The sequence below is a fragment of the Balaenoptera ricei genome, chromosome 15 (genome assembly GCF_028023285.1).
Source record: "Balaenoptera ricei isolate mBalRic1 chromosome 15, mBalRic1.hap2, whole genome shotgun sequence".
NCBI classification, from domain to species: domain Eukaryota; kingdom Metazoa; phylum Chordata; class Mammalia; order Artiodactyla; family Balaenopteridae; genus Balaenoptera; species Balaenoptera ricei.
The window spans coordinates 72517269-72536205 of NC_082653.1; the positions used below are offsets into that span (position 1 = coordinate 72517269).

The 18937-nt window shown below is 54.5% G+C and overlaps 2 protein-coding genes across 8 annotated transcripts; both read right to left on the minus strand.

Annotated features, from left to right (window-relative positions):
* Positions 1–202: 202 nt before the first annotated feature.
* Positions 203–4271, minus strand: LAT (linker for activation of T cells). 3 transcript variants are annotated; one of them, XM_059896332.1, is made up of 12 exons: positions 4112–4270; positions 3908–3935; positions 3748–3782; positions 3400–3484; positions 3202–3266; positions 3080–3109; positions 2929–2992; positions 2763–2857; positions 1079–1141; positions 800–878; positions 643–717; positions 203–464 (listed from the first exon to the last, which is right to left on the minus strand). In XM_059896332.1, the coding sequence occupies exons 1-11, from the start codon at positions 4212–4214 to the stop codon at positions 687–689; spliced, it is 678 nt and encodes a 225-aa protein (XP_059752315.1). In that variant the 5' UTR covers positions 4215–4270; the 3' UTR covers positions 203–464; positions 643–686. The 3 variants fall into 3 exon arrangements, with proteins under 3 accessions (XP_059752315.1, XP_059752314.1, XP_059752313.1); XM_059896331.1 differs by having other exon boundaries at positions 816–878; positions 4112–4267; XM_059896330.1 differs by having other exon boundaries at positions 816–878; positions 2929–3109; positions 4112–4271.
* An 837-nt stretch (positions 4272–5108) lies between these two features.
* On the minus strand, positions 5109–13041 carry SPNS1 (SPNS lysolipid transporter 1, lysophospholipid). Of its 5 annotated transcripts, none has more exons than XM_059896325.1 (13): positions 12716–13041; positions 12425–12629; positions 12261–12326; positions 10338–10474; positions 9036–9187; positions 8873–8939; positions 7919–8064; positions 7457–7612; positions 6981–7170; positions 6555–6620; positions 6185–6283; positions 5720–5891; positions 5109–5446 (listed from the first exon to the last, which is right to left on the minus strand). In XM_059896325.1, exons 1-13 carry the CDS (start codon positions 12983–12985, stop codon positions 5352–5354), a joined length of 1821 nt encoding a protein of 606 aa, XP_059752308.1. In that variant the 5' UTR covers positions 12986–13041; the 3' UTR covers positions 5109–5351. The 5 variants fall into 5 exon arrangements, with proteins under 5 accessions (XP_059752308.1, XP_059752312.1, XP_059752310.1 ...); XM_059896329.1 differs by having other exon boundaries at positions 12981–13035; XM_059896327.1 differs by having other exon boundaries at positions 12425–12715; positions 12981–13032.
* Between the last annotated feature and the right edge of the window lie 5896 nt (positions 13042–18937).

The following is an 18937-nucleotide window of genomic DNA, read 5'->3' on the forward strand; positions in this document are numbered from 1 at the left end:
CTCAGAAGGTGACGTGTCCCAGGCTTCGTTCAGTCACTCACACATACCTGGTCAGGACCCTCGGGAGCACAGAGGGTCTGTGAGGATGGAGACCCATAAACACACACAGACACACACACACACACACACACACTCAGGACCTCAGACACAGCCCACCCTCACCCTGACTCCGACCCACTGCGCCCCCCAAAGCTAAGAGCACTACAGACCACAGCAGCCTTTATTCTGTTACAGAGAAGGGCTGGGGCCGGGGTGGTTCATTCTCAGGCTGCGTCAGAAGGTGCAGGGTACTGGGGCCACACAGACTGGACCCCAAAGTGACAATAAGTTAGGGGGAAAGTTCTCAGGCTGTCGTCAGGTTGGAGACGGGGCAGGGTGCCAAGTGGGGGCCCACAGAGCCACTGCCGGCTGCTCAGCTCGGCACTCCCAGGCAAGGCTGGCTCCAGAACCCGCACGGCCTCTCACTGGAACACAGCGGGACAGGGACAGAGGGAGGGGTACAAGGTCAGGAGGTCCGTGGCGGTCACAGGGGGCCCCAGACTCAGAGAGGAGAGGGCTGAGATGGCGGGGAGGGCGGGGAGGGCGGGGAGGGCCTAGGGCCCGCAGGTCCAGGGCAGGGCTGGGACGGGCGGGGCCTCTCACCAGGCCTTCAGTGAATCTGGAGATTCTCATAATCTGGAGTTTCCTCATCTTCCATCTCCTGGGAACTCCGGCTGGCTGCGAGGGAAGGGGAGGTTGGTCTTCAGCTCACAAACCATCCCGCTCTCCTCCAAGGCAGCTCCCCCAGTGTCTGCCCTACCTCCCCCGACACACACCAGGCTTGGTCCTCGCCACGGGCGGCAGCTCCTGGGACACGTTCACATACTCCCGGCTCCCATCTGTGGGGACAGGTCAGAAGGAGGGACGGCCATACCGAAAGGGGGGCAGGCCACACTGGGGGTGAGAGAGGAGGAGGACACCCAGGCAGAGGGCGAGGGAGCCAGAGAGGGGGCGGTGGGCACCCTCAAGGCCGGAATGAGAGTGAGGATGGGGTGGGGGGCGCGAGAGTGAGGAGGGAAGGCGGACCCCAGCCGCTCACCCAGGGACGCATCCGCGCTCTCCTCACTCTCAGGAACGTTCACGTAATCTTCCCCCGACTTCACTGTAGGAAAAGCATTGGCACCCACGCACTGGTACCCAGAGCCCCCGAGGCAGACACCCAGAGGCTCCCAACCGCAGCCCCCAAAGACTTTCCACATAACCAGCCCGAGACTCCTACACGCAGACCCCCAGAGACCATCCCCACCGTCGGCCCCAGAGGGAGGCAGGGAGGGCGGTCCGGACCTGCGACGCGGGTGGCGATGGAGAGAAGTAGGACAACTTGACCAGAATTGATTAGGGGAAACGGAATTGTGGGAGGAGAGACAGCAGGCCCAGCATGTCCCTCAGGTTGGGGAGCAGGGACGGGGAGCGGCTCGGGGTGGTGGGGCTGGGCGACACGTGTGCAGAAGGAAACAACACGCAGGGCTGGGCCGAGTCAGAGGCGCCATCAGCCCCGCTGGCCTCTCCTCCTCAACCAGGCCTGCCCTGACCCCCCTCTCCTGTCCTTGTCCCTTCCTAACGCCTAGCGCCATCGACGACATCTTATTCTTTCATGTGTTGACTTATTTCTCCCTGAGGATGTGGACAAGGCAGGCTTCGGAGTCAAACTGCCCAGGTTCAAGTCCAGCTCCAGCATTAACTGTGTAACCTCAGGCAAGCTACCTAACCACTCTGGGCCTCAGTTTTCTCATCTGTAAAATAGGGTGAGGAACGGTACCCACTGCATAGGGGTGTTGTGAAAACGGTGAATTAAAATAAGGCCTGTCATACAGTAAGTTCTGCCAAGTTTCTGTTAAATAAACAAGTCATTGTACAGATAGGACAAGTGAGGGGCAGGAGGGGAAGAGACAGGCTCAAAAGCCCCTGGGAATTGTGAGGTTTAATATTAATAAGTTAATACACATAAAACTCTTAGTAGGGCATGTAGTAGGCCCTCAATAATGTTAGCTGTTTTAATCACAACTCTACCTCATTAGATGTGATTATATCAGGGGTACCCAGTAAATATGATGGATGACTGAATGAGTGAATGAATGAAAATAGGCACTTGGACAGATGGTCTGGGGCTCAAGAGAGAGGCCATGAGTTGAGAATCAGGATGGCACATGAAGCCAGGGTGTGGAAGTGAAGACCCAGAGCAAGTACAGAGAGAAAGGAGAGGAATGGAACACTGAAGATCACAAGACACTTAGAAAAGCCTCCAACAGGCAGGATGAAACCAAAATGAAGAGAGAAAAGCAGCCCAAAGGAAACTGAAACAACACAGGAAGCAGAAGAAAACTTCCCAAAGAAACCCAAAAAAGACGACCTATAATCAATATCCTTAGAGATTTATGAGATGATATTGCCTTTGTGAAACAAGATAGGAGGCTATGAGAAAGGAACATTCAGAGACAAAGAAAGGGCTTCTGGACAAGAAAGACAAAATGAAAGCATAGAGTCAAAAGAAGAATACAGTCAAGGAAATCTCGCAGACAATAAAAGCAAAAGACAAGGAGGGAAGAGGAGAGAAAAGGTAAGGAAATCAGAAGATCGGAGCCGGAAGTCCCCCTATCTGAAGGACAGAAGTGCTAGAAAGAGAGAAGAGAGAAAATGGAGGGGGAGCAAACATCCAGGAGGAGAGGGAAGAGCCGAGGGGCCGCAGCACAGAGGGGCAGGGAGTGGTCAGATGGCCGACTCACCGGAGAAGGCGCTATCTCGGAGGCCAGGGTTGCTGGACACAGGAGCTGGTGGGACGGCGGCGCCAGTGGCCGGGACGCTGTCAGGAAGCACGACCCTGAGGGAAGTCAAGGAGCGGGTGAGCAAGGAGCCCCGGCCTCGGCTCCCACCTCCCGCCTGGCCACTCACAAGTAGCCCTCGTTGGGATAGTCTTCCTCATCCTCGTCTTCGTCCGCATCCTCACAGACCGCCTCTGGGGGGGTTAACGACACAGGGTCAGCAGAGCCCAGGACAGGCCCCAGCGTCCTCCCAACCAGGGCCGCCGGGGTCCTTGACGCACCCTCGTTCTCGTAGCTGGCCACACTGTTGGCTGCAGAGAGAGCGGGAGAGGGAGACTGAGCCAGCTCAGAGGGGCCCGTCCTCTGCCCGGCCCCAGCCCCATGGGCCCGGTTCCACGCTTACCACCATCTGAGTCCTGCTGGGAAGACGGCATGCGGTGGGAGCCTCCGGGGGGCTGTGGGGATCTCCTGGGAATCAAAGGTCAGAGGGCATGCTGGGGTGGGGCTCTGGGGCAAGAGGGATTGCAACAGGGAAAGAGGCCCCCAATCCAAGCAGGTGAGGGGGTTAAAAGGGGGATTTGGAGGGGAAGTGGCCACTTACGGGATGGGGAGCAGGTCTGGCTGGCTCTGCAGCAGGTAGGTCACAGGCGGGTAGGAAGTGGTTGGTGGCCAGGAGGCGAGTGTGGCTGAGGATACAGGACCAAGCTGAAGGAACGACTCCAAAGCTCACGCCCCTACCCTGGACGAGGCCTCGAAGGGCAGACTAACCCCTGACACCCCTGTGCCCTGGACAGGCCTGCGGGGGGCACCCACCTCCCTCCCCACCCCCAGCTCAGGTCAAGGCCATGTGGGCAGCCACAGGGGAAACTGAACAAAGGCACACGCTCTCCCACCCACGCCAGGAGACGCTCCCCCCGCATCCGAGGAAGGGGACCCTCCATGTACTCACGAGGCGATTTGATCACGATGCTACTTGGGGTCAAACTAGCAGGAGAGACACAGCTTGGGTAAGCAGCTGGGAGAGGCCCCAGACCCCATCTCAGTCCCCTGGGGCCCAGCCCTGCATGGGGTATTGAGGGAGACACCCAGGGTGGACGGGGCAGACTCACCCATCGGAGGCAGCAGTGTCATATGAGCCTGGGGAAGAGAGGGCCCGTGAGGCAGGAAAAGGGGGTGACGAGGGCAGAGGGTGATGGAGTATGGGGCTCTCAGCGACTCGAAAGAGTTAAAGAGGGACAAAGGAGTTGGGGCGTGGGGTGAGGATCCCTGTCGGTGTGTCTGAGCATCTGGACACCCCACCAGCACCCACTCACCTGGCAGCTCTCGGCAACGCACACACAGTGCCATCAGCAGCACGGCCAAGAGAGGCAGCAGCAGGAGGCCCAGCACAAAGAGGCCCAGGCTGACTGCCTCCATCTGCAGGGAGAGCTTGCACCTGGCCTAGCTGCTCGCCGCACACCCCTCCGAGACAGAGCAGCAGCAGGCCAAGGGCCAGGCCAGAAAAGGTACAGGGGCCGAGCGGGCACCAGGCTGGGAGCCTGGTGGGGGGCAGCTGCGCCCTCCTCGGGGGCTCCCTGGGTCTCCTCCCCTCAGTGGGCTGAGTGGGCGTCAGCGCGGGCTCTGGAAGACCCTTGAACCCAGGGCAGTCAGGCCCTGGCCTGGAGTCTGGGGCGCCAGCCACCCCTACACAGACCCTGTGCCCCAGCCCTACCTGCCCCTGGGCTCTGCGCCTGCCTCTCCTCAGCGCCTGCCTGCCTGCGGCAGGAAGCTGTGGTGAGCGCCGGGTGAGGGCAGGAAATCATCGGGGCTCAGCTGGCTGCACCCTCCCCCTTCCCACCCCCACCCAGCCAGTAGGGAGGGGGAGGAGGCCACCTCAGGAGCCACCCCGGGCCCTCAGGAAGGGTCTGCTGGCCTCCGGGACAAGGGGCAACTCAGACCAGTGGGAGGAGGAAAAGATACTTGCAGGCCAGCCAGCTGCGGTGCCCTCCACAGTGTGGCTCAAGGAGGCAGCAAGGAGGGAGGCCCTGACACCGGGAATTCTGAGGGGCCCAGGGCATGCCCACCCCACCTCACCCTGGACGGCCTGCCAAGGGCGGGCGGGCTCTCGGGGAGACATGGGCATGAGTGACTCACGGTCACACCAAGCCAGCTCACTCCACCCCTTCATTCACTGGCCCAGAAGGGCAGGGATTTGCCCAAGGGCCCGCAGGAGTGACCCAACAGCCACTGGGAACCTGGGACTATAGAGGGGGCGTCCCCTGCAATCCAGAGATCACTAGCACCCAGAGAGACTCCAGCAGGCACTTGGGGTCTGGCTACAAACTTTATTCAGTTACAAATAGCACCGAGCCCCTGGGGCTGCTCCAGTGGTGGGGGATCCCCCTCTCGGACCCCCAGAATCCCCTCTTGGCCACCTGTGTAGTGTGTGGGAGCTGGAACATGGCCCAAGGCCCCTCCTAGAAAATGGGCCAGCCGAGGATTTGGGCCCGGGCACCTCCTGGGGTGGGCCCAGGGCCAGATGTGACAGATGTGCAGGTAGCAAGCGGTGACCCCTCAGATGAGCACACTGGACACGGGGACCCGGGTGGAGCGTCCTCTCTGGGGCACCACGATGCGGTCATCAGCAGGCCCGGCCTCACGCAACAGACCTGTCAGGGAGGGATCAGAGCCAGGGCTGGATGGACAGACAGACACAGGGCCAGGGAGGGGACAAACAGGCACTGGCAAATGGATGGGGCAGCAGAGCCACACAGTGGGGCATCAGCTCGTGGGACAGGGAGACCCGAGGCCGAGGGAGGGGAGGGCTGTGGACTGAGGGCTGCAAGGGACACGGGGCTGGGTGGGTGGGCGGATGGACAAGCAGGCAGCATCATGAAGTCAGGCAAGGAGCTGTGGACGGACAGCGGGGAGGCCCGACCGACCCTGCACGTGCAGCTGGGCCCGCCGGCGGTCGCCCTCAATGAAGATGGCAGCGCCCAGGAAGGCCGCGCCGCCCAGCGCCCCCATGAAGGCGCAGAGCATGAGTGAGAACTGCAGGGCCCGGAACTCAGACAAGAAGGAGGGGGGCCAGCCCTGGCGGAGGCGGTCGGAGATCTGTGGGGAGACAAGGAAAGAAAAGTCAGGGGAACGGAGAGGAAGCCCCTGAACTCCAGAAGACCGAAGAAGACTTAGGCCTGGACCATACTGGTGCAAATCTGCCAAGACAAAATCGTGCCCACCCAGCTGAGCCTCCGAGGTGAAGGGTGCCTGGCACAGGGGACTTGGATGCCTCACTAGGGTGAGACCCTCTAATCTGGCCTGTGCTCAGGCCACTGGCCACCGGCCGGTACTGGGAATGTGGGGTCCCCCGAGCCCCACCCCAGGCCCAGCCAAGGGGCCGTGCTCACCAAGCCAATCAGGTAGGGGCTCCCAGCGTCACCCAGCAGGTGGGACAGCACGATCTGAAAGGCTTCAGCAGTGGAGCGTCGTGTGGGGATCACCACGTACTGGGAGGAAAGAGGGGCAGGAGGCAGAGGGCGGGGACAGGGCCAAGGCTCAGCCTAGGCTGAGGTCAGGTGAACCCCAGCTCAGAGGTGTGGCTGGGGTGAAGGGCAGGGCAGGCCCGGGCTACAGGCCCACCTGGGGTTGGACTCTGAAGTCAGTCCAGGGCTGGGTTTTGAAGAAGGGGTGAAGGTCACAGTTCAAGGCAAGTGAGGTCCCCTGCCCCCACTCCCTGCTCCCATCAGCCTCTGGGGTAACCCTGGGCCACCTACTCACCAGCAGAATGTCAGCCACAATGGCCCAGTTCATGGACAGCAGTGTCTCTCCAATAAAGATGAAAATCTGGGGGATGGGAGGTAGGCGGTGAAGGAGAGGGAACAGGGGTGGGGCGTTGGTCTCATCACAAGAAGAGCAAACACATGGAGGGTTCACTAGGTACCAGGCCCATCTATTAACTCATTTAACCCTCACAACACCCCTAGGAGACAGTTGCTACTATTATTCCCATTTTACAGAAGATGAAACTGAGCACAGAGAGGTTAAGTCACTTGCCCAATGTCACACAGCTAAGAATGGCCAGAGCTGAGATTCAAACCCAGGCGTTCCCACTCCAGAGTTGGCTCTGACCCTAGTCCTGCCCCAGTGCACCATTCCTCCACCCTAGACCCAGAACACCCCCTTAGACACCTGCTGGCTACTCACATAGGTGGCCACGATGCTACCACGGGCGCAGGCAAGGGACAGGAAGAGGAAGGGTGAAGAGCCCAGGAGGCCAGCAGCACAAACCAGCGGGTCAGCCCGGGGGTTGGAGCGGCGGAGTCGGTGGCTGATCTCCACGCCCAGGCCCACACCCAGGACCCCGGTGAGGCAGGTGATGAGCCCAAAGATGAGGCTGGGGGGAAGGGGAGAGGCAAGGGGGTTAGCCTCACCCCCGTGGCCCAGAGAGAAAGATCATCCATCCCGGCCACCCTCACAACCCAGGTCCATCCAGGCACAGCACCCCATGGTTCACAAGAGGAAGGCACTTATTCCCAGACTAGGAAACTGAGACTCTGGGAGAGGCAGTAGCTTGTGGAGTCAGGATTCAAACTCTCCTTGCCTGAGTCTGAATCACAGACTCTCTCCACTTCATCCCCTGCAACCTGCAGGGCCACCCAGCCCAGACCCCATCTGGGTACCTGTCAGAGGAAGAGCAGGAGTCTCCAGGAAGGCAGGGGGGGGTCTCCCCCAAGACCACGCGGGAACGCAGCAAGAAAGCAGGAGCCCAAAGAGCCAGGGAGCCCGTGACAAAGGCCACAGCAGTGAAACCAAGGGAAGACAGGATGAAACTAGGACTGCAGACAATTAGGAGGGAGGAAGTTAGACTCCACTGAGGTATCGGTGTCAGAGACCTCTCTTCTCCCTCTCTGGCTTATTTTAATAGTCAGGGCACTGAGTCTGGAGGCTGTACTGGCTTCCAGGATCTGGGCCTGTAATTCAAGCAGCTGCCATAAGGGGGCAGTGGCGACAGAATTCCTGGCCTTAGGGTAGGGCCAGCTGACAGAAAACAGAACAAAGACCATACCCATGTAAATCTCAAACTAGACCTCAGGGCCTCCCTGGGGGCCTCAGATGTTGGGTTAGGATGGAACTGAACTCACTTTCTTGCCAGAGCCCTCAGATCTGCCCACCACGAGGTGGGGTTCAGGGGTGGTGAGTCTGAGTGGCGCTCCACAGCTCCCCTTGGCGGCTCCCGTACTACCAGGAACAGCAGTACAACAGCCACCACTCCTAGACCTGGTGTCACCTGGGGAAAGAGTGGGCTTCAAGAGAGGCACAGACAGGGAGACACTCAACCCTGGGGGCTGAGAGAAAGTGAGGGTGTATAAAAGCAACTCAGGCCCCAAGACCTCAAACACCCAGTGAGTGCCTGCTCAAGGAAGCTGAACCTGTGACTGAGGGGAGGGGGTGACTGCCACTAGGAAGTGTTTCTGTTTCTGCAAGCCTAACTGCTCCCTCTTTAGCAACAGCACCCTAATTTTCTTTTGGGAAACCACTCCCCCCATTTCTCTCAACCCATGTGGTTCAAATAGGGTGGGGCTTATAACCCAGACTTGGCCAAGAGTAATGTTAAACCTCCCAGGCCTCAGTGATTGAGTCAGTGCCAGCATGTGACCCACGTCCATCTAATCAGACACCATCCAGGACTACTGCTCAAGGATCCAGGGTGCTGAAGTTTCTAAACGGGAAGATAAACATGTGGAGCTTTCACTTGCTTGAGAGGAAGATAACAGAGGAAAGTAGAGCTGAGAAAAGGATGATCAAATTCCTGTGACACTGTGGGAGTCCTGAATCCAGCTTTACCTGAAGCTCACCCTGGGACTTTCCATTATGAGAGCCAATACAGTCCCATTTGGGGGCTTACAGTTGTACAGTGGGCTTCTATCACCTGCAATCAAGAGTTTTACCTAGCACGTGGCTTCGCAGTGAGGGCAGCTAGGCTGCCTGTAGGCTTGGCAGCGTGAGCACTGCCTTCAAAAGGGGGTGTCTGACGGTAGAAAGGGGGAATCAGTGAGTGCACTGCTAACCTTTCCCCAGGCTGTGACCCGACTCACCCGCAGAGCCCAGTGCCAGTCCCCAGCCGCATCCTTCACTTTGGAGCCTGCAATGTAACCCAGACCACTGTGGGAAGGGGGTGGGGGAGGAGAAGAGACGGCTGGTCAGTCCCGTTCCAGGCAAGGCCCTTCTGCCTCCCCACCAGGGCCGAGGTCCACTCACCTGCCCACAGGGATGGCAAAGTAGAACACGCTGAGCATCCGACTCCGCTGGTCTGCCACGAAGAGGTCAGCGATGAGGGTGGGTGCGATGGTGGAGTAACTGGCCTCCCCGACCCCCACCAGGCCCCGGGTCAGGAGGAGCAGCCAGAATCGCTGGGGAACGAGATATGGGGGAGGTGGCACCCCGCCCTGCAGCCAGCCTCCCAGCCTCCCTCACCAGCCAGCTCTGGAGAGGTGGCAGGGATGGCAGGAGAGGTCTGGGTTTTAGAATCAAACAGACCTGAGCTTGAATCTTGGCTCCACTACTTACTAGCTGTGACTCTGAGAAAGCAACTTAACCTCTCTGAGCCTCAGTTTCCTCATCTGCAAAAGGGGGATAATAACAACTTGTTCACATACCTATTGTGAGAACTGGACAACAAAAGGTCTATTCATTACCTTGCACTCAGTAGGTACGAAATAAATCTTTATTTCTATCTTGTCCAAACCACCCAAGACACCCCAACAGTGAATAATGATCTTAGGCAGGGGTTTATTTGTCTACCAGAGACACCAAAGCTAAGAACAAGGCACGATCACCCAAGGAGAGTGTGTAGTGTCCGGGGCTGAGGAGAAAGAGTCCCAGGGCAGAAAGTGAGAACAGACAGAGGTGATTTCAAAGGAGCAAAGAAGCAACAGCCAGGGAGGCAGGACGAAAGCCAGAAGAGGGCATCACAGAAGTTAGAAGAGAGTTTTCGGAAGGAAGAAGTGGGTCAACAGAGCCAGAGGCTCCCAGGAGATCCAATGAGAACAGGACTAGGAAGTAGGAGCTACAGCTAGCAACTGAGAGGGCACTGTTGACTTTGGCAAAGGAGCGACGGGGGCAGGTTAGCCGGCAGTGCTCAAGGGGGTAGTGGGAGGAGAGGAAGTGCAGGCAAAGCGAGAGCCTCTCCCCAGCTGCTCCTTCACCCAGACTGGAGCTTCCCTCTGGGGAAGTCTGACTAGGAAGAGGAAGACGGAGAGAGGGCAGTTCTGGTAAGGTCTTTCCTGTGACACAGAAATGTGAGTGTTTAGGTGTGCAGTGGAAGGAGGGGATGATGGACAGAAGAAGGTTCTGGAAGAAAAGGGGAGAGGATGGGGTGGGCAGATAACTCAGGCAAGCAGGGAACAGAAGACGGCATGGACCAAGGGAACCGCACAAGTTGCCCGGGCCCAGTATGCAATGACTCCAAAGAGGAGCAGCAAAGACTGATGGGGGAGTCAGGGCCGGGGGAGGAGAGGGCAGGGGGGGAGGGCAGAAGCAGGAGCCAGTGTGGGACCTCACCTCTCTGGGGATGAAGGACGACCCCAGTGTCACCAGGGACCAGAAGGCAATGCCCCCGCACATGAGATACTTCCGATTGTACCTGTCACCCAGGTAGCCAAACACAGGTGCCAACACCATGTAACTGGAGATGAACACTGGGGGGAAGCAGAGAGTCACAGCCCAGCCCCAGTACCCCTACCCCACCCCCAAACCAGCTCAGGGAGGGCGAAGGGGGGCAGGAATAACTCCCAACCCTGAAACTATCAGAGCTTCCTGCAAGCGGGGGTTGGGGGAGGTAGTAGTCGTCCAGCTCCATCTCCAATGTTCTTCAAATCTTCCATTGTAGAATGGATGGCCCAGCTGACTCATCCCTTCCTCCATACCCTGGTCTGCAATGCACTTATCTGATCTAGCCCCTCCCTACCCCTCCAACTTCATGCTTATCCACTTTCCCTCTCTGCACCCCAATGGCCCAACTACCAAGTTCAATACCACCTTAAGGCTTTGGGCACCTGCTGTCCTCTCTATCTGGAATTGTCTCTTCTCTCCCCTGAGCTCCACAACCTCAGCTCAGAAACCTTCCCAACCACCCTCAGCTCAGAAACCTTCCCAACCACCACATATCCAGTCTCTATCACAGCTACTCTGTCTTCTTTTACATAACAGTTACTTCTATAGAAAATTATCTCATTATTAGTTTAGGTTTTCAGGGACTGTTGCCCCCCTCATGCACAGCAAAATGCTGGCTCCAGGAAGACAAGGACTGTATTGGCCATGACTGTGTTTCCATCACTTAACACACTGCCGAGCACAAAACAGGTGCTCAACAAACATGTGTCAAATGAAAATGTGAAGAGGGTTGCCAAGAAAGACGTGTGTTTTTTTTGTTTTCTTGTTTTTGGCTGAGCCACGGGGCATGTGAGATCTTAGTTACCGGACCAGGGATTGAACCCCTGCCCCCTGCACTGGGAGCACAGAGTCTTAATCACTGGACCACCAGGGAAGTCCCAGACCTATTTCTTCTCTAACTCAACAACTCTTTAGAGCTTTGCAGACCTGGACCTATGATCCTATTCTCATTCCATTAAACTTTGGCTTAAATAACTCCAGTTCCTTGGTGGCCTGGAGTGGAGCAAAGAACACTGCAAGATCTGGTTTCAAACTCCTCTTCTGCCTCGAACTTGTTGTGTGACCCTAGGCAAGTCTTAACTCCTCTCCAAGCCTCAGTTTCTTTATAAAAATGTAGATAATACTACCTACTTTCTCTATAAAACAAGAATAATAACACCAACTCCTTGGCTGATAAAAGGATTAGAAGACAATGGGTGTAAAATGTCTTGCCAAATTCATTGGATGTTATCAGTACTTCCTCCAGGGCCTGACACATGGTAAGTGCTCAGAAATGAAGGAAGGAGGGAAGGAAGGAAAATAGGACTTGGCTTTGCCTTTCCCATAAACCCCAAAGTTCTGAACAAGTAAAACTCACCTCTTCCCCTTCTAGACACCCTCTTCTGCCATTATTTACTGGGTGCCTACCATTTTCCAATACTGTACTATGCACTTCACAGGCATTATCTCATTGAATCCTCACATCAGCCCTATGAGGTGAGCCGGGGTTATTACCAGTTCCAGTTCACCGACAAGGAAAGTGAGGCTTAGAGAGGTTGAGGGCCTTGCCTACCATCACATTAAGTGAAAAGCTGGTATATAAACCCAGGTCTGTCTTAACCGTTATACTAAACTGACTCCCTCTTTAAATCTCTTTAAATGTGGTGTCCTAATCGAACAGGACAACCTCAGGGCAGACCCATGGCCATCTCCTCCCCTAGCTCGGCCACCGGACCTCCCAAAAATAAGGCCCCAGGCACGCCAGCATGTGGCCCCAACTGGGGTAGAACAGAAAGAAGAGGTGCTGTGTGCCCAGGAGGGGCCTCCACTCACCGGTCTGGATAAGGCCGGAGCTACTGTCTCCGATGTCGAAGAACTGCTCAATGTCCGGAAGGACGCCTGGGAAGGAGAAGACTCAGGATGGGATGGCCGAGGCAGCCCCACCTTCGGGACCCCGCTCCCATCCCCCTTTCTAACTTTCTCCCAGAAGTCAGTACCAGCCACGGTGAAGCGGTCCATGTAGTTAAGGAGGTTGATGTAGCACAGCACGGCCACTATGAGAGCCGAACGGCCCGAAGACAAGCCCGTGATGCGCTGCAATCCCTCCCGGTCTGGGACTTCGGGATCCTCGGACTTCGGTTTCCCCATGGACCCCGGCAACCCCGGGGTGCCGGGCGCAGGCCCGTCGTCCGTGTCATCCGCCTGGCTGAGGAAGGGCGCGGTGTCGGACCCGGACATGGTCCCGGGGGCCGCGCCCGCCCGCGCTACGGTCCCACCGACGATCCCACCTGCGAGGGGAGGAGGCTGGAGAAAGGAGGATGGAGGGAACCCAGGCGAGGGAGGTGCGCTCGGACACCGAGAGGAGCTTGCCCCGAAGCACAGAGCACGGGGGCTGGAACCCGGGCTCTATCATGCGTCCCCTCCCCGGCAGACACACCGCGCGGAGGGACGAGTGGAACGCCGGTGAGGTCAGAGACCGGAGCGGGTTGAGGAGAGTCCGATCCCCCGCCCCCTCCCGGTTGAGGCCACCCCTCACGCCAGGTAGGAGCCCACCGCATTCGCGGTTGGTCAGCCACGGCGCCGCACCACCGCTACCGCCATATTGTCTAAGAGCCGGTCATGTGACACCGGAGCAGGGGCGGGGCGGTGGACGCCACGGCGGGCCAGCCCCTGACGCGACTACGGGGGCCACGCGCGCCCCTGCGGCTTTGCCGACGTTCCCGCGTCACGTGACTGTGGACGGTCGCCACGGTCCTCGGCTGCGTTCCCGCCGCGACAGCCGACCTAAAGGTGTCTGGGTGAACTGTTGCAGTCCCTCCCACTCTGAATCTCGGCTTCCTTATCTGCAACGCTGCTTGGCAGACTTCTTATTGAACGAGATCAAACGAGATGATGGAACCTTAAAAGATTCTGGATATACAGTAGTACTGTAAATATGTCTAGACGTGCCAACAGACAGTTGTGGTTTTTTAAATTTATTTATTTCTATGTATTTTTTGGCTGCGTTGGGTCTTCCTTGCTGCGCGCAGGCTTTCTCTAGTTGCCGCGAGCGGGGGCCCCTCTTCATTGCGGTGCGCGAGCTTCTCACTGCAGTGGCTTCTCTTGTTGAGGAGCACTGGCTCTAGGTGCGCGGGCTTCAGTAGTTGTGGCACGCGGCCTCAGTAGTTGTGGCTCGCAGGCTCTAGAGCACAGGCTCAGTAGTTGTGGAGCACGGGCTTAGTTGCTCCATGGCATGTGTGATCTTCCCAGACCAGGGCTCGAACCCGTGTCCCCTGCATTGGCAGGCAGATTCTTAACCACTGCGCCATCAGGGAAGTCCCAACAGACAATTCTTACTCTCTTCCCCACGGTGTCCGGTTGGGGCTTCATACGTGCTCAGTAAGTGTTGGATGAATGAATGAATGGTGAACAGCGGCCCCCGTCCCTACCTTTCGGATTCCCCAACCCAGCTGAGCTTTCCCTGCAGACGTTTAAGAAAGTGTCCCCAGACCCCACCGGCCGCGTCTGGAGCCAGTTTTTCCTCACCTCCAACTCTGATGGTCTCACTTGGAACAGGCAGGGGCTAAGGAGACTCCTAGCCGTGGACGGGGCTCGAAGACCACAGAGCCCTGGCACCAAAACAGCTTGGTTCCTGAGTGCCTGGCCGCCCCAGTCGCCAAGCTACATCTAGTAAACATACACTCTAAGTAAAGTTAGTGTAGTTCTATGCAAAGGCAGCTTCAAGACCCCTCGTCCAACCAGACCTCTAAGTCCCTCTGCCGAAATTCTGGAGTCTCATGATCTTGGGACCCCCGCAAGAGGACTTATCAGAAACTCTTGAGTCACTGCCCTACTTGGCGTTGCCCCAGGAGTACTTCACGTTTCAGAACCTTAAGCCTGGTCTCCCTTTAGGGTCTAAAGGAAAGAGATGGAGAGGAATTTCAGATTGTAGTCACTGAATTTCCTCAGTACTATTGAGTAGCTACTATATGCCTGACATTGTGCTGGGTGTCAGGCAACCGCAGATTTACCTACCCTCGTAGAGCTTATCTGAAGGAGCTTTTGCATGCAAAAGGTGCACCTGTGAAATGAAAAGGCAAGCCACTGATTGGAAGGAAGTATTCGCAAAGCATGTATCTGACAAAGGACTTCTATCCAGATGTATAAAGAACTCTTAAAACTCAGTAAGACAAAAACACAATTTTTGAAGTGGGCAAAAGATTTGAACAGACATCTCACAAAAGAAGATATATGCAGAGCACAGGGAGATCAGCTCGGTGCTTTGCGACCACCTAGAGGGGGGATGAGGAGGGTGGGAGGAAGATGCAAGAGGGAGGGGATATGGGGATATACGTATGCATATAGCTGATTCAGTTTGTTATACAGCAGAAACTAACACGACACTGTAAAGCAATTATACTCCAATAAAGATGTTAAAAAAAAAAAGATATATGAATGGCCAACAAGTATATGACACCATTGGTCATTATGGAAGATAGAATTAAAACCACATTAAGATACCACTATACTAGAATAGCTTAAAAAAATAAACGCACTGGGACTTCCCTGGCAGTCCAGTGGTTAAGACACTGCACTTCCACTGCAGCGGGCACGTTTTCGATCCCTGGGTGGGAACTAAGATCCTGCATGCCGCAAGGCATGGCCTAAATAAAGAAATAAATACCCTGATAAAGTACTGGAAATGATATGAATGTTTGTGGGAATGCAAAGAGTACAGCTACTTTGAGAAACAATTTGGCAGTTTCTTTAAAAATTAAACATACAGGGCTTCCCTGGTGGCACAATGATTAAGAATCCGCCTGCCAATGCAGGGGACACAGGTTCGAGCCCTGGTCCGGGAAGATCCCACATGCCGCGGAGCAACTAAGCCTGTGCGCCACAACTACTGAGCCTGCGTGCCACAACTACTGAAGCCCGTGTGCCTAGAGCCCGTGCTCCACAACAAGAGAAGCCTGTGCACAGCAACGAAGAGTAGCCCCCGCTCGCCGCAACTAGAGAAAGCCCACGCGCAGCAACGAAGACCCAACGCAGCCAAAAATAAATAAATAAATTTAAAAAAAATTAAACATACACTTCCCATATGACCCAGCAACTCCACTACTAGATATCTATCAACAAGAAATGAAAACATGTCCAAACAAAAGCCTGTATGTGAATGTCCATAGAAGCATTATTCGTCATAGCCAAAAAAAATGAAAACAACCCATGTATCCATTGACAGGTGAATAGTATATTCATACAGTGGAACACTGCTCAATGATACATACAGTATGGGTAAATCTCATAAACACTGTGCTGAGAGACCCCAGACACAAAAGACTGCATACTGTATTATTCCATTCATATAAAATCCAGAAAAGGCAAAACTAATGTGACAGAAAGCAGATTAGTGGTTGCCTGGGGCCAGAGGGAGGAGGAGGTACAAACAGGCACCAGGAAACGTTTGCAGGACTGTGGACATCTACTAAAACTCATTGAACTGTAGACTTAAAATGAGTGAATGCTTAGGCATGTAAATTAAATTCCATTAAGCTAAAAAAACATTAAAAACCTGTAGATCTGTAGTCCAAACACAATACCTCTGGACAATAATGAAAATAAAACTTTCTGGTTATAAAGACAAATATTTTGATGCTAATTGGTTTTGGCAAATGGGGAAAATATTTGGTTCTTCCCCAAGTCCAGGTGACATTTATTTATTTATTTATTTATTTATGGCCACGCCTGCATGTCATGCAGGATCTTAGTTCCCCCACCAGGGATCGAACCTGTGCCCCCTGCAATGGAAGTGCTGAGTCCTAACCACTGGACCGCCAGGGAATTCCCCCAGGTGCCTTTTTTTTTTTTTTTTTTTTTGGCTGAGTCAGGTCTTAGTTGCGGCACACGGGATCTTTGTTGAGGCATGCAGGATCTTTTCATTATGGCACGTGGTCTGGGTTCCTCTCTAGTTGTGGCGCTCGGGCTTCTCTCTAGTTGTGGCGTGCGGGTTTTCTCTCTTTCACCCATGCACGTGGGTTCCAGGGCGCATGGGCTCTGTAGTTTGCGGCATGTGGTCTCTCCCCGTTGAGGCACGCAAGCTCAATAGTTGTGGTGCGAGGACCTAGTTGCACCGCGGCATATGGGATCTTAGTTCCCTGACCAGGGATCGAACCAGCGTCCCCTGCATTGAAAGGCGGATTCTTTACCACTGGACCACCAGGGAAGTCCGCCCCACCCCACCCGCCGCCCAAGGTGCCTTTTAATTTTATGTATCTCTCGATTAAAATTCCTTTAAGTTCAGATAAATAAATATGTCTGTACAGGTCTATTGGTTTCAACTGGAGCCCAACTTTTGCTCTATTTGCTTTGGAAATTGTGGTTTGTGAAATATAAGTACATGTGGAATTTCTTGGAAAAAAAAGTTCATCCATGACAAGAGCCACAAAAAAGAAGTCTGGCATATGGGTATTATAAGGACCTGATAACAGGGACATTTGACCTGGTCAGGGAGGTTTGAGAGCCTCTCTGAGGAAGTGGTCCCTGAGCTCTGCAAACAAAAGAAGAGTAAAGAGCATTTTGCTCAACATCCAAGTCTACAAAGATTAACCTGCTGCAGCCGCTGACCAACAGCGCACTCGGTGCTTCAGATGAAGAGATTAAGCAGGTAACGGGATGAAGCACTCTGCTCCAGACAGAGGAAATTAAGGATAACAGGATGCTCTGTGCTTTGGATAAACAGGCTTTTAGGTAGCTAATATGCATTTCAGGAAGAATTTTAATGAACCCCACTTCTTGCATCTTCCCATACATAGAAAAGCACTATAATCATTAACTTGAGAAAACTGCTCTCTGTGACTGGCAGTAATCTTTTACCAAAATGTATACTGACTGCTTGTACTCCCTGACCAAAATATTTACATGTAAACTGGCCTCACCCCCTACCTCTTTGGAGCAGTTTTTCAGAGCTATCTGAGAGGCTGTCTCCCAGGCTATAGTCCCCAGTAAGTCCCTGAATAAAACCTCAGATGCGGGGGAGGGGCAGTCATTGACTTTCCAGGAGGGAAAGAAAAGCAGTCCAGGCAGCAGAAAGCATGTGCAAAGGTCCTGCCACAGAAGGCAGCATAATGAACACAAGGGTCTGAAAGCAGGGCAGTGTGGAGAGCAGTGAGAGAGGGAGGCTGGCTGGGGAGCGGGCAGGGAGCAGGCTGGGCAGGGCCGAGGCCATGTTTAAGTATTTCCTTCATTTTGAATCAGATTTGCATTTGAGAAAATCACTCTGGCTGGATGGGAAGGGTCCAGAGGGGCAGCAAAGCAATCTATCAGGTGGCTGTGGCACTAGGCTGCAGGCTGTGATGGCTTGTACCAGGATGGGACAGAGGGAGGGAGGCAAACTGCTTTGGGGCAGTTAAGTTGATTTGGCGATGAAGATATGGGCATGAAAGAGGTATCAAGAGTGAAACTTAGGGAATTTCCTGGCAGTCCTGTGGTTAGGACTCCTAGGACTCCATGCTTCCATTGCCGGGGCCCAGGTTTGATCCCTGGTCAGGGAACTAACGTCCCACATGATGTGTGGCACGGCCAAAAAAAAAAGTGAAACTTAGATGGATGGGATGGATGGTAGTGGGATTCTTTGAGATGAGGAACTTATTTATTTATTCAACAAACATTTGTTAGGTAACTACTGTGTGTCAGACACAGAGCTAGGGATCTTTGGTAAGAACAAGATATAGTATTTGTTTTCAAGGAACTTACAGTCTAGTAGGGGGGAAAGACATAGACCAAGAAAGACAGCTCAGGACTGTCCTGAGCTAGACCTATTCCAGGCTAAGGTGGGACACACAACAGAGAATGTGGCCAGTGCTGTGGGGGGCTTTATGGAGGGAATGGCAAGGGTTGGGACATGGTAGGCTTTAAAGCTGTGAAGCTACAGGATAAAAAAGGAAAATAGCATCTTGCCACTCAGCAGTGCAGCAACACCTAGGAGCTTGTTAGAAATGCAGCATCTCGGGCCCCACCCCAGAAGTGCTGATCCCCCATCTGCATCATCACAAGCTCCCCAGCTGATTTGTGAGAACATTGAAGCTGTGAGAAGCACTGGTCTTGTTAAGAATTCTGAGTCTTCAACAGGCCCACCTGGTTTTCCGTCTGGCTCTGCATTCCGTGGCTGTGCGGTCTGGGACAGGTTAATTCATCTTAGCTTGTTTCTCTTCTGTAAAATGGGAATAATAACACCTGCCTCCCAGGATTGCTCTGAGGATGAATGAGATTAGGAAAAGTGCCAAGCTTGGTATGTGGCACCAGATCAGGGCTCCTTAAAGTTTTGAAGGTTTCTAATCAGGGGAGTTTTAGAAAGATTCCCTGACGAGTGATCAATCTCTTTGATCAAAAGGATGAATATTCACTCTCATCATCGAAGAAATGCAAATCCTTTTACAATGAGTGGTCTTTCCCATATCCTCCCCAGATTAAGCGCTGGGGAAGATAAGAGGAAACTGGAACCTTCTAGCACTTGCTAATGGATTTATAAAGAG

Excerpts from the sequence above, each read along its gene's own strand:
- LAT (XM_059896330.1), bottom strand. The coding sequence starts at position 4,214 with ATGGAGGCAGTCAGCCTGGGCCTCTTTGTGCTGGGCCTCCTGCTGCTG. Across the intron at positions 879-1,078 it reads GAGCGCGGATGCGTCCCTGG|ATGGGAGCCGGGAGTATGTG; the intron begins GTGAGCGGCTGG and ends CTGTCCCCACAG. Across the intron at positions 718-815 it reads CGTGGCGAGGACCAAGCCTG|CCAGCCGGAGTTCCCAGGAG; the intron begins GTGTGTGTCGGG and ends CTTCCCTCGCAG.
- SPNS1 (XM_059896325.1), bottom strand. The coding sequence starts at position 12,985 with ATGCGGTGGGCTCCTACCTGGCGTGAGGGGTGGCCTCAACCGGGAGGG. Across the intron at positions 12,630-12,715 it reads CCAGCCTCCTCCCCTCGCAG|GCGGATGACACGGACGACGG; the intron begins GTGGGATCGTCG and ends TTCCTCAGCCAG. Across the intron at positions 12,327-12,424 it reads GGACCGCTTCACCGTGGCTG|GCGTCCTTCCGGACATTGAG; the intron begins GTACTGACTTCT and ends TCTCCTTCCCAG.